General features: G+C 36.5%; 1 protein-coding gene across 6 annotated transcripts in view; it reads left to right on the forward strand.

Moving 5' to 3' along the window:
* Nucleotides 1-14381, forward strand: part of MATN2 (matrilin 2) — a 65742-nt gene that overhangs the window by 28241 nt on the left and 23120 nt on the right. For all 6 annotated transcript variants that reach the window (XM_042779200.1, XM_033059297.1, XM_033059288.1 and 3 more), the window contains exons 4-7: nt 408-530; nt 3814-3936; nt 6707-6829; nt 10838-10960. In XM_042779200.1, coding sequence (XP_042635134.1) covers nt 408-530; nt 3814-3936; nt 6707-6829; nt 10838-10960 — 492 coding nt within the window. The remainder of the gene's footprint in view (nt 1-407; nt 531-3813; nt 3937-6706; nt 6830-10837; nt 10961-14381) is intronic.

Consider the following 14381-nt stretch of genomic DNA (forward strand, 5'->3'; position numbering starts at 1 on the left):
TGTATTATTTGCAGGTTCCTCAACATTAAAAACTAAGCAAGCAAAGTAGTGTCTTCATTATGTTTTTTTGGGTTTTTTTTTTTGTCATTCTTCTTTATTATTGGGTGCTGTGTGGTGATTTTCTTCATGCAAGAATGTCCTCTAAATCAGCTTACACTTAAATTTCACTTATTTTCTAAAGTTGATTATAATAGGTTTGTTTCACTTTCTTTGTAGGGCCACCAAGTAATTAGTTTTTTCAGATACTCCCTTATGTATTTTTATTTTCTTCAACTCTAATTTTTGTTACTAGCAACACTTAATTTGAAATTTCTCAGTTGCTTCACTAAAATTTTCTACATCAGATTTTTTTCAGTTGTGACCACAATTAAGACCAGCAGCTAATAATGGTTTCCTTTTTCTTTCAGTGCCTCATATGTGCAGTGTAGTTGAGCATCACTGTGATCACTATTGCATAAACACCCCTGGCTCCTACCTGTGCAGATGCAAACAAGGGTATATTCTGAATGCTGACCAGAAGACTTGCAGCAGTATGTTATCTTTCTTTTCTCTTTCACACTCCCAAAAAGTGCTTAACATCATTTACCCTTTCTGTTGGGCTCATAAAGAACTGAGGTCAGTGCATAATTAATGATAATCATCAGAATGTGTTTAGAAAGGTGAATTGTAATTATTTTTCTTGCTTAGTGTAAGTGAAGTTCTTACAAATCTTTCTGAAATACATCAAGCTAAATTTTATACACAGCTCTGCAGAGGTTCACTGTAACTGTATGAAATTGCATTTAAATGTTACTGGTATATTAAGTTCACCATTGAAACAACAACCAAATAAATAACTTTATCATCTCAAATGAAGTGAATTTAGATACTTTACTAACTTGTCCAGCTAGCAACAGTAGAGAATAGTACAGAAAGGTGCAATAAACCCCATACTAGAAAACTGTGAAATAACCTGACATTCTGAAAAGCTCTTTCTCACTGCTGGTGGAAATATAAGGGTTTGCAACCTTTCAAAGAATGGTTTCAGAAGTCTTGCTTATGATCTCATTCCTCTCTTTAAGAGTATTGACTTTTTTCGGTTTGGAGTGATTGGCCGTATAATTTATAATACCATACTTTATTTGTGATGAGTATTTTGTTAGTCCATTTTAACTTGTTTCCTAGTAATTAACAGCAATTTACATTACAAATTTGTTTCTGTATCCACCTTATTTTAAAGAAATTATGTAATACCATCTTTAATTACTTGCGGAAAATGTACTTGCTAAAAATTCAAGTTTTTATCACACAGCAGTCAACAAATTCAAATGAAAATGCATGGATTCAAATTAAAGCTGCTAAACCGATTTTAGCCAGAAGAAAAATTTTGGAAAATGTCTTTTCAAGAAACTGTGGGAGACAGTCATCATAAGAACATAGGATGTACCTCTTACAATCGATAATTTAGAACTAAGGTGAAAACTACAGGCTCAAATCCTATCATTGTATTTGATGTTCTGTATCTCAGGAGAGTGTCATAAAACTACCAGTATTTTGAGATTAGTGGATTCTTAGTATCTCTTTCTTAGAACTGTGTTTTATATCAAATACTAAGCACAAATGGAAAAGTGAAGGTATGTGAATCAGTTAAAAAAAATTTAATTACAAGTATGAATTACCTGTTACATTTCCATAGTTTTTCTCAGCCAGTAGTTCAGCATTTGGGTACTGCACTGCTTCAAATACAGTATAATTTCCAAGAGTTTTTGAATTGTGTGTAATTTCCCTGCTGGTGACCCCTGCACAGTAGCCCTCAATGTGCTCCCTCTCTTCCATTTTTCAAAGCCCTTTGCTGCACTGGCTTACCTTCTTTTAGCTGTGATTTCTATTAGTTTTCCCCACTTGCCTCTCCCATGATTTCTTTGATTGAGTACCTGCTTTGATCATCAATCAGATGATACCAGATTGCAGTTTTATCAATATGAAAGGGAAATTTGTCCTTCAATGTGTTCGTAGCCTTTGCTTTTTTTTACATCACCAAATTATAACCTTATTTTAGCAATTAACACTGGAAATCTGAGAGTCATCAAACTGGCCTTGAATGTGCTAGGATGATGCAAATCATTGGTGAAGGAGAAAGATGATGCACTATCAGTCTAGAGAAGGTCAAACCATTACATCTAAAACCCCCAGAGATGTAATAGATTCCATGAGGATGGGGAGCCAAGCCTGGGCAAAGGGGACAGCTTAGTTCTGGAGGTAGGGGACCACAGAGAAAGAAAAATGCACAGTCTGTGAGTATTTTAGTTACCTTCACTAGCTGTTAATTAACCACAAGTGCACAGAGACAATGGGTTCCTCACTTGACATCTAAGTAAAATAAATCTTCATCATGTTTATGTTAAGTACAATACATGATCAGCATAAACCAGATGTATTTGTCTAAGGTTTGGATGTATTCAGCAGCTCTTCCATGAACAAATAATTTCTTTATATACATAATTTATCACTTTCTGAATTAAACAGTTCAGAAAAGATTAATGGTGTATACCTAATGTTATACTCTCTTTTCATTCTTTTGTACCTAAACTTAGACTCTGTTTTATTCTACTTTTTTTTCTAATGTTGTGAGTGTATATGCTATCAGTACTCAGTTCTTTAAAGCCCTTAACCAAATGGATTCAATCAGCAATGAACTGACAGCTTTGCTTCAGGCTGGGAAATGGTTTGTTTGTTCAGCTTAAAATATTCTTACATTTGATTAATTATGATGGTTCTGCATCCATGAAAGGATGCTCCTCTGTATTCTGTGGTCTAGCTTCTAGAGAAGAGTGTTTGTGTCAGATAATGGGTGTTCTTTACTTGTTACACTGTATTTGTTTGTTTAACTAATCTCTCCCATTCTTCTCTAGAGATGCTCAAATCTTACATTAGTAAACAAAATAACACAAAAGAGGAATGTAGCTGAAACAAGCTGGAAAATTATCTGTTTGTGGGTGTTTACACTGGAACAAAAGAGTTAAGCGACTGTTTATGCCGTTCATCATGCAGCTTGATATGAAGCAGACAGCTATAAAAGAAAATTTGTTTTTGCTTGGCTGATTTCCTCAAACATGTTCCAAAAACCTATTTTGTAGCTGTAAATGACCATTATGCGTTGAGCAGTTCTTTGAGCAACACAAAGTACTCTGCTTTCCAGAGCTTTTGCTGGGGAAACTTGGGTACTCATAAAGCTTTAGTCTGTTGAAAAGAAAGCCCAGTGTGCTTTATTTGGCTAGGTGCTGAACTGACCTCATTTGTCATAGTAATTTTTTTGAGATCTTTCACATGGGAGGGGTAACTTGCTATGGTATTTTGCATAAAGCTCAGAAATTAAATATCACGAAGTTTTTTGCTGTTGTTTATTCCTTTTCTTTCGCTTTCCAACCTCATCATCATTTATTTGGTTATGCAAAAAAATCCAACAACAACAACCAAAAAAAAACCAGCCAAAAACCCAAAAATACACAAATAAACACAATTACTTTGATTTAAAAAAAAAAATCCATTAAGAATACCCTTTGAACTTTCTAGGGAAATGTACATCAAGCAACTCTACTAGGTACCATTGGTCCATTAACAGTCTGCCTTCAGCTGAAGGAATGAGTGCCTCAGCTTTGAGTGACTGATCCTATTGGCTTTCACTGTTTGACAGAACATTGACAAGACCTGTGTTAAAATGAGCTCGTCTCTAAAGAGCTCTCCATAGCTTCCTGTAATTAATTTTGATCTATAGTCTACCTGTGCATTGTAGAAGGTCAAAGAATTACATACTCACGCAATTATGTGTTGTAGCTCAGGACCTTTGTGCCGTGGAGAAACATGCCTGTGAGCAGATTTGTGTGAACACACCTGGGTCCTACGTCTGTCAGTGTTATGAAGGGTATGAGCTTGATGCAAATGGAAAGAGCTGTGTTGGTGAGTATAAATTCAGCAATTCACATTTATCTCTTGACACAAACCAAAGCAAAATTCAATATAAATGAGTATTCATTTTAGCCATAGACAATTATGTTCTCCTGTATGAGTGGTAGATGAGAAAAAACACATAATTAACATGTTTGTTGGCATTTACTGATAATGATTGGTGTCTTTTTTCACATGGACAAAGTCGTGTCTGTTGAAGTTTGGTGGTAATGAGGTACCCTTTCTCCATCATGCTGCTGGACACTCAGTCTCTCCACTTTGGTGTTGCTGGACATGCTGTCCTCTCTTTCCTGGCACTAGTGCTAGACTGTCTCCATCTTGCTGCAGCTGCTAGGCTTGGATCCTCTTTTCTTGGCAGTGGTTTGGCTGCTGGCTCCTCTCTGCAGTCCTGGCACTGCTGGATTTTTTTGGCAGATTCTTAGGTTCTTATGAGCCTTCCATGAGTCTGCTCTGTTCTTTCCTCACATTCTTTATCATCCTCCTTATGCCTTTACTTTGCACCTTTTTCTCCTACCCTTCTCTTTAACTTCCTTCATCCTCCCTAGCCTAAACAACCCCTATTAAACATCATAGGGCTAAAACAACCCCTTAGGAGAAAGGTGACCCATGCAGTCCATGGTTCAGAGAGGGCAGTGTGAGCACCTGGAATGCAGAACTGTTAACTGGAAGTAAAAGATGGTTCTCATCATTTACTAACTAATACCAAGTGAAAAAAGCAAGGTGGAACAAATACGAAGAGATGACGACTGAATTAATAGTGTGCTCCCTAAAAAGATCACTAATAAATAATTTAGAAAAATTTCTTATTGAAATAGACATGAGATAAAACTCAAAACAGTGAAATCTCAAGTTTCTACATTCTCATGTGTATCTCATGACTCAGTATAGAAATATGCTCTTCTCCCAGGGATAAGACATGTAGGAATGGTTCAAAGCTGTGCCAGGGGAGGTTTAGATTGGACATTAGGAAGCATTTCTTTACTGAGGGTGGTCAAACACTGGAACAGGCTTCCTACAGGAGGTGAACGTTCCAAGCCTGTCAGTGTGTGAGAGGCATTTGGACAAAGCCAACTCTGAATGGGTCAAGCAGTTGGAACTAAATGGTCATTGTGTGTCTCTTCCCAACTGAATATTCTATTCTATTCTATTCTATTCTATTCTATTCTATTCTATTCTATTCTATTCTATTCTATTCTATTCTATTCTATTCTATTCTATTCTATTCTCTGTTAAAATCATTGGTTGGACAGTTGTAGGTATTGCAGTAGAAATTAATTTTGTTAAGGTTTTTAAAATGCAGAGGAGGAGGTGACTTTATAGAGACATCCATATGGGCTATTTCTCAGATACGATGCTTAATAGCACATATTCTTTGACCTACCTATTTCTTAATGTGTCTTTTAAACACTTGAAAATGTGCAAGTGGTTAGAATTAATTGAAAAGGAAAGCTAATTTTATGACACATTATGTCCTTGAAATATGTATTCAGTAAATAGGTTTTAATACGAATCGATTCAGTCTGGAAATAGGAAGGTCCTTGCCAGGAAAATGGTATCATATGGTAGCCAGTAAGTAGTTTAATTTAACTTGATTCAACACAAATATTCTGAAGGGTTAAAAGAAACTCTTTCAAAGTAACTGAAATAGATTATCTGCTTTCCTGACTAGATGATCTTGACTAAATATAGTAGCACACCTGAATGTGCATGATTTATGTGGGGCAATTGCAGAAGGAATTGATTTCATTAAAATAGATTACTCCTCTTAAAGAAATTGGTGAAGCTTAGCAGTATAAAGTAGTGAAAACATTTACTCAGTTGACAAAGAGGAATCTGTCTTGGTATGAAGCACATTACTGTCTTCTGCAGAAAGAATCAGGTGTATTTTCCTAATGTAGGCCTGGCAACACTTTGTGGGCAGAGCACCAGCTTTGCGACTTATCTTTAATTTTTTTTAAGACTTTTGTTCTGGAGATGAAGCTTAACCTGCAAAGAAATTTTTAAAATCCTTTAATTTCTTTAGCAACTTTGACTGGAGTAAACTGTGAAGTATTACTTTATTATCATTTGGCACTCTAACTTTTAAATATGGATTTGTGTAATGACCAGACTTATGAAATAAATGACTGAACTGCCTGTGATTTTTTTTCCTTGTAAGAGGCATTATATAAGCAAATATCTGTGGTGAATATCAGCCTGAAGCTCTCAGGCTTTGCAGTCATAGGTGCCTTGTACAGAACAAATCTGGAGCACATTAGAGGGAATGAATGTGACAGTCCTCAGTGTAGAAGATAATGCCAAGATTCGCCTATATACTCAGGCTACAGGAACAGCTCTTGAGAATTAATACAGCTGGGAGGATACTAAGGAAAAGTAGAGCAATTCCAGGTCTGGGACTTGAGAGACAGAAGACAGAACTAAATCAACTTTGCTGTGCCCTGGCCTGCAGTGTGAACATCTGGACAGAGTTACTCACTGAGGCATGGTTTCCAGATCTGAGAAAACATGTTGAGAAGGCTCCTGACAGTCTGAGAGCTGATAAATGTTCAAAGTTGAGAAATGATTCAGGACTCGTTTAAAATCTGATTTACCAACTGGTGTTGTAAGTGCACTACTTATTGCAGACAGGCTTTTCAGGACAGAAATTACATCAGCTTTTCATTTTTTTTATAGCTACCGTGTGTTGCCAGAACCATAATATCCATGCATAATAGTTCTGATTTTTTTTCCTAATTACAGATGTTGGTCTTGTTTTTTTCAGTTGTAGACTACTGTGCTTTGGATAACCATGGCTGTCAACATGAATGTGTTAGTACTGAGGACTCCTATTACTGTAGATGCCACCCAGGGTTCATTTTAAATCCAGACGAAAGAACTTGTGGAAGTAAGTTGTGATAAAGTTTAATTATGAACAGTTTGTACTTCTGTCCTCCAGCTGTCAGCAGTAATTCTCCCACTGGTCCTGGCAATGCTGACTAATGCATCAGGTGTAGAAAATATTGTAGTGCCCTGGAAGCCAAAGGTCTTGAAAGCAAAGCAAATTGTTTTGAGGGGAAGACCTAAGAGTAAAGGTCCCTCCTGTGAACAGGAAGGTTTTAGTATGAAACCCAGCTTCTTTTCAACAGCAAGAAGCTAAAGCTTTGCCTTGGATTTCTCTTTGATCATCCTTTTTTTTTTTTCTTTTTCAGTTAGAATATAATCTCCCTAGCTGCGTAAACAATTAAGTCTGTGCAATGCAATTTATAATCATTTTGCTTTGTAAGATGATCCAAAATGATGAGTAGTTTCCCAATCAGAAGAAACATTGCAGTGTGTTTTTCTGTGGATTTTTCTCCAGAGGGAGTTCTCTGATAATGTGACAAAGCTCTGGCAGTATCAGTATCTTCTACCAGGTTTCCATGTTTCCACCAGCTTACAACTTCATGGCTTTGCTTGTTTGTTGTTTGTCAAATTTGATCCCAGGCCAAAAAAAAATCAAAAATTACTGGTGTTAGAAATGAACATGAAGTGGAGGGGATCTGACAGACCAGAAAATATTTATCCCAAGGCTTCCCATATTTGGGAAAACAAGCTGAAATCTCCACAGTGTTTAATGTCATAGCTCCCTTTCAGGAAATATCAAGAGAAAAACTTTAATGCACCTTCCTAGTTACCTTTCTTCATAAATGTGGGCTTTGATAAAGACATATTACTATTGTGCCTGTAAGCAGGCAAGCTCCATTATTTTTAGATGATTGCTGCTGCCCGTGGTGAATTTAGCCCATGTAATTGAATAATATGTTCAAACATTATTTCTGAAGAAATGCATCAATATAGCACTGCATTTCTGTGTTTTCCCAGCCTGAGGGGCATTTCAGTCCTTCTGGTGAGAGACTTGGTTAGCCTATGGACTGTATCTATTTTGTGTACTATGCTTGATATCACTTCCACTTAAATTTAACATTTAGGAAGAAAACATGTAATCTAGGCTGTACATGTGTTCTTACCATCAGGAGAAGGAGACATACACTTCTCAAAGTGATTGCTTCCAGTTCTGGCACAGAACTGGAATATATTTATGGAATATATATTTATTTATGGAATATATGCCTGTATTTTCCTTGAATATACAGGGGGTCTGGATGACTTGCCAGACTGGACACATAATTTTTAGATGGTCAGAGTCAGGGGAGATGAAATTTCTGCGTCCTAAGAGCCAGAGTATTTGCAGTGATTAACATAATTTGTAGATTGTATTAACATTCCCATTTGTCAAGTATCTGTTGGCTAAGGGCTGGCTAATTATACTTCCACATACACTTCCACATCCATACATATTTGAAATCTTATTTTAGTGTGCTTTCCACTGCCCAGGCACAAATTTTTGTGAATTTCTTTGATTTATGAATGTGGATTTTAAGCAGTGTTTTTTCCTCCAGTTTGAACTGAAGAAAGTCCTTAAAACTGCATAAACATTTCATAGGCCTTCACTGATTTTTAGTTCATGGCCTAACTATATGCATTTCTTTAGCATGTTTAAACTGATAATTCACAGAATGCTGACATCTGAGGGAATATTTTGGGAAAATATTATTTCAGGCTTGACCTATCTCTATCCTCTATCTGTTGATTGAGACAGTATATTGGACATAAATAAACACAAATAAGACTTACTAAACCACTATTCCTTGCACTCAATATCCTCTGAGCCTTACTGATAAATTAAAGCATGAATAAAAGAACTGTGTAGCTCTTAATGCTGCAAAAGTCAAGACAGCATGAGAGCTCTTCAGAGCAAAAGTGTCCCCTAGTTCCATATGTTATGAATCACATTGTGTTTGAGTCTGCATAAACACTGGGAACAAACAAACTACACATCACTGGATTTAAAATGTTTGTGACTTTAAAACTTTTAACATAAGTTTATACATATTTGGCTTATGTGCTGAGTCTCAGGGATGATGGCCAACTAGCCAAGACTCACACCCCTGCCAGACTAGTTCTCTGCATCAGCAAGCAGGCCTGAGGCACCCACTCCTGAGATCTCATGATTGTCTCAGAATCCTGACTCCACTTTCAAAAATAGAAAGTAAGCCTTTGTGCTCATGGCTACAAAGAAATGCTTGGAAATATAAGTGTTGTCAGTATGGTCATGCATATCTAACAAATGTTTTCTCTGGGAACTATTCCAAAGTCCTTAGAACGAAACACAGGGAGCAGTGCTCATAAAGGCAGTCGTCAGAGTGCTCTATGGCTGAAAGAGCACAGCAAATTTGGTTTATCAGTTAGGCAGGTGGAGGACATTCAAGGGCATTCAAGGAGACTCCTGCCACTCTTGCTGCTCCCCTCAAGAGGACAGCTTCTGCTTGTACTGAGCACTGCTGAGCCTCAACTGTTGTTCTTTATGAAAGACCTCTTTGAGTTCTGGGTTCACATAATTTGTAGCTGCGCAAGGCTCTGTTAACATCCTTAATCTGAGCTGTGTTAATGAAGCCCTGTGAAGTGTTTTAGTGCCCCAAACAGAATAGCGTCAAGGTTTCAGCAAAAATAATACATATTTTTCAACCCTTGTGATCATCTTCATAATCAGTTATCCAGGAAAAGTCTCTCCTGCCCACTTGAGTGAGCAAGGATTTGAGTAGGCAAATTCACCACAGCACTGAGTAGGTCCAGAAGGCATACAGCTCTATTCCTGTGGTGCACACTCATGGTTTTATGGGTTCTGTCTCTTCAGTGACCTCTCAAATAAAATATATTTTCTAATTTTCGTTTTAGTAAACAGATATCTTCATGTTATGTATGCACGTATGTGCATATGCTATCAAGAAAAACTTTTGTAAAGGAAATGTTAATTAATATACAGAGTGGTGTTCATAAATTATAACATAGTCATTCTGAGTTTTCTTAGAAAGTCACATTCCACTTCATTTATTCTGAAAATATAAGTGGTTTATTATCACAAAGAGCTTTCATCATATATAAAGACTCAATTCCATTAGCCTGCCAGAAATCCAAAAAAAGAACTGTCCATGCCTCTGAAAGCAAATCACCTCTGGGAATAATAATTAATTAACTTCTGGGGATAATAAAAACTCCTGAGTTTTCAGGTTGTATGATGAGGTGTTCAAAAGTGCCTGGATATTTTTTGAAGTGTGATTTGTGTAATTTGTGACTTGTTTATCTACTTTTAGCAGTGGTGAGGGGTTAGGAGCATTTTTCACTAATATAAATTAACTACACTGACACAAAACTAAGTGATGGGCAGACACTGCATCTAAGTGAATGTCAGGTTTGTTGACTTCATTAATAATTATAAACTCTATATGGGAAATAACTCAGTGCTCAGTGCACAATTGTTTTCCTGTCTAAGGTACTTTTTCCACAAGTGGTAGCTGTTTCTAGACTGCTCATCTTCTCTTCCATGGGCACTTCAAATGGAAGAATTGTGAAGCAAGCACTCAGAGCTGTTAAAAACATTCACACTCCTGATGACCTGTTTGTCCTTCTGTGATCTAATGAACAGTATTCAAAAGCATGTTTGTGTGTTTATTACACATCATGTCTAGCATGATCTGAATGAATAGAGGCAACTTTGATGAGGCCATGTAAAAGGCTTAGCTGAAAAATGTTAAGAAATATTTAAGATTCTAACTTCTCTACTGCATGAACTATTTCTGTTCTCTAATAATTCTTTGTAGTATATGTCAGGTGTACATCAGTGTAGCACATATTTGAAAAAAAAGAAATATTTTATTTTCATGGTTTGAAATGATATGGTAAAATACCAAAATGGTGCCTAAGGAAAAAAAAAGGCAAAAGAAGAAAAAAAAAAGGAAGCAAAATAACTAATTTTTACCTTGTTTATTTCTGAGAAATTACATAACTCACTGGCACAAATGTTTTTGTTATTTAGAACCAGACTACTGTTCTCTTCGGGACCATGGCTGTGAACAGGAATGTGTTAATACAGATGATTCCTATTTTTGTCAATGCCAAGAGGGGTTTACACTTAATCCAGATAAGAAAACATGCAAAAGTGAGTAATCCCTTGGACGTAATAAGGTTCACCTGCTTTTATTTCTTCAACCTGCTTCCCTTCTGAAAGGTTAGAAGTTTTCTCTGTAATTAAGGTTGATACAAATGTTTCTTTATAAACTTCAATTTTAACTGAATGACTCATGCTGGGAGAATATGCATTTCTCTGTTTTGTAGATTACTTTGTATATTAGACATTTTTGAAGACTTTTGTGAAAACCTGAGGATTAATGTAGGACTCAAAATTACTTAAAATAAGTGCATTACTTAACTTGAAACTTTCTTGCCTTGGCTTGTAAACAGCTTTGAAATTTTAAAAAAAAGTCACCTTGTTTTACCCAGTTGGTTTTGCCAAGAACAGATGCATTTCATCAGCTTGGAAATGTATTGAACAGACAACACAGCTATCAAAATCAACTTAGAGTCACACGCGAAATCTCACAGTTTCCTAAAAAATTGTAAAAACAGCATGAGCAATGTCAGTGTTATAAACCAGTCACACATGCTATTCACTTTAGAAAGACTTAGTGTTACAGCTCTTCTTGAGTGGAGGCCTGGAATCACAGCAGATTTTTACTGTAATATATTAAAGTTTAGATAGAGTATATTCAGCAAAATGAAATAGCTGATCTCATAACTCAGTTGTTGGGGGGAGAAGATTGTACTACTGATATTTTATGAATAATAAACTTGTTTGGAGCAATCTAATTCTATTTCTAGACACTCACAAAATGTATCTGGTTTTGAAACTGTATTTTTGTTCCGTCTTAAAGATATGTTCTCACAAAGCATTTTTGTCTGCACAGTGCTGCTTTTGCAGTACTCCATGCTATTCTGCTTTTTATTATCTATATGGTATTTGGATACATTCAGGGTTTTATAGATTCAATAGCCTTGGAAGAGCAAATAGAGCCAATAGAGAAAAAGAACGGCATTGTATAAAATATTTATTGCCAAGGATGTAATTGCAAATTAAAGGCAAATTGTAATTCCCATTTGGGCTATTTTTCCATATGGAGCTTTGGATTTGGCAGCAAATCTAGTGATTTTTCCAGGATTGGGCTCCTATTCCAAATCTTGTTGTAACAAGTGTCATGTTGGCTAAGCTTGTAAAATATAGCAGCATGTCTGAATACATGCAAACATTCAGAAATCAGGGACAATAGGTGACTGGTGACAAGCACCAGGCATTCCTCCTTCACCACCACGTGTGATTTCTGATGACTACAGGAGGAGATGTGTGGGGGTCAAAGTGAAGCTCTACAGTCTGCTCTCAGATCCTTGTCAGCTTTAGTAGGTGTCCAAAGCACAGAATCTAGTATTGTTTAAGAAAAATGAGTTTTTCTTAGCTGTTTTACTTCAGAAATCCTTATGGCTGGTTTCAGTTTTTCTCTCCACAGAATTAAACTTCTGTGCTTTAGGTCAGCATGACTGTACACGTGAATGTGTTAACATGGAAGAGTCATTTGTGTGCAAATGTCATCGCAGATACACCCAACAACACCATGGTGATAGTGCTGCAATGAGTGTGTCTCATGAACTGCTAGTTTGCTGCAAGGGAGAGGTGTGAACAGAGTGAGAAAACACTCCTGGGTCCTTCTGAGATATTTCTGAGTCATGCAAAGCCCACCAGAAGCCAGGCCAAGTGAAGTAATGCTATAGTGAGATTCCCTGATCCAATAGAGAACTAAAGCAACATTTTCTCCAATCCAAATAACTGGAGAAATGTGTTCAGCCATTTCACACAAAGGCACTGTCTAACACGAAGGCAGTGCTTGCTGCTGAACATCCATATCATTGCTATGGGCTGTGTTACCTGCACACCTCATCCTGCTGGATGCTGGTATGTGGGGGTATGAAGAGATCCATCTCTTCTGTATGTTTACACCTTAGGTGATCATTCAATGAAGTGTCCTTTTTCAGAAGAACGTTGCTAAACAAAGGATCAGTGTTGCCCCAGAGAAACCCAGCAGCACTGCCCCACTTGGCATCACACAGTTTTAGAAGATAGTTTTATTACAGGGAACCATTTTGCATATGACTTAAAGTATTGTCAGCATTTTCCCCTGATGTACTTATGACATACTTTTCCAAAAGAGTACTGAAATTTTTAAAAAACTTGGTAGGACAGGGAATAATGATTTTTAAATAAACTGTGATAAAGCCATATTTAAGGTAACCTGGATAAGTTACAGCTTTTTGACAATTATAGTTTTAGACTATCTCAAGTTGAATTTCTAAAAATAAATATATCTGAAGACATTCCTTGTTTGTCAAAACAGTGAGCCTTCCCCAGTCCTTTCCCCTGCTTACTTTTTTTTTACACGTGGAATAAAGCACATATGATTACAAAAATACAGTTATAATGATTTCCAAATCCTGGTAATTAGCACCATTGTGATTACTGCATTCTTTGAAAGAGTGTGTTACAAAATTCTGCGTGAGAGCTCCAAGTATATAAACGTTAAAAATTCATGTTGGTGTGGATGTTTGTATTGAAAAGATGGAGCCAAACAGATGTAATTTTTCACAGAGATTATGGGTATTTTCTTTTTTTTTGTTTCCACATTTTTTCGTGTGCTCTGAGAAGTTACACAAGCCTCTTCATGATGATGTGAACTCTTGGAAAAAGGAGGAGGTTCCAGCTGGAACTTGCTTTAGCTAGTAAAAACTGACACCTCAGCTTCATTTGTTCAAGCCTACATTGTCTCTCTGTATAATGGCAAATCTGGACCAATTGCTGCAAACTCGTTGCTTAGTTAAAGAAACCAATAAACAGAAATATTTAGAATAAGTGATTATTTAACATTAAGTACAGATTTTTTTTAAATGTAAACAAATTGCTGCAGACATGTCTCTTCACATCTGTAAATGATTTGCAAAGGAGACATGCAAGACTGTGTTTGTGTCTGAGAGAACTCCACTACTTTTGATCAAGTTAAGATAAAGTGACTTGGGCCTATTTAATACAAGTCATTAACAAACCAGCAGTAAAACACTATGAGGAAGTTCAAAGCTTTTTTTCCTAAAATGTCCTTTTTCTATACTCACAGAGTCAGCAAATTGCATAGTACATGTACAAGTGCATGTATCGCACTCGACAGCTTTGCTGTGAGGAAATACATTTTTTAAACCCAGTCCACATCTCTCTCTCCCTTCCCCCACCTTTTGTCTTTCACACAACTAGTAGCATACAAGACATAAAAGACATATTCCATTTTATCTTACTTGGAATAGAAATAGGAAAATCAAAGAAATGGAACATATTAAGACATTCTCTCACTCATAATTTCTGTCTGTTCCTCACGAGGCTTTAACTACTTGAACCTGTTGGCAGGTTGAAGTTTTAAGTTGGTGATCTTTCATCCAGTTGAAAAAAGAACTTAATCCTTATGAAATTATTTGAAAGCCATAATTTCTAT

Source organism: Catharus ustulatus, chromosome 1, assembly GCF_009819885.2.
Source record: "Catharus ustulatus isolate bCatUst1 chromosome 1, bCatUst1.pri.v2, whole genome shotgun sequence".
In the NCBI taxonomy this organism is placed as follows: Eukaryota; Metazoa; Chordata; class Aves; order Passeriformes; family Turdidae; genus Catharus; species Catharus ustulatus.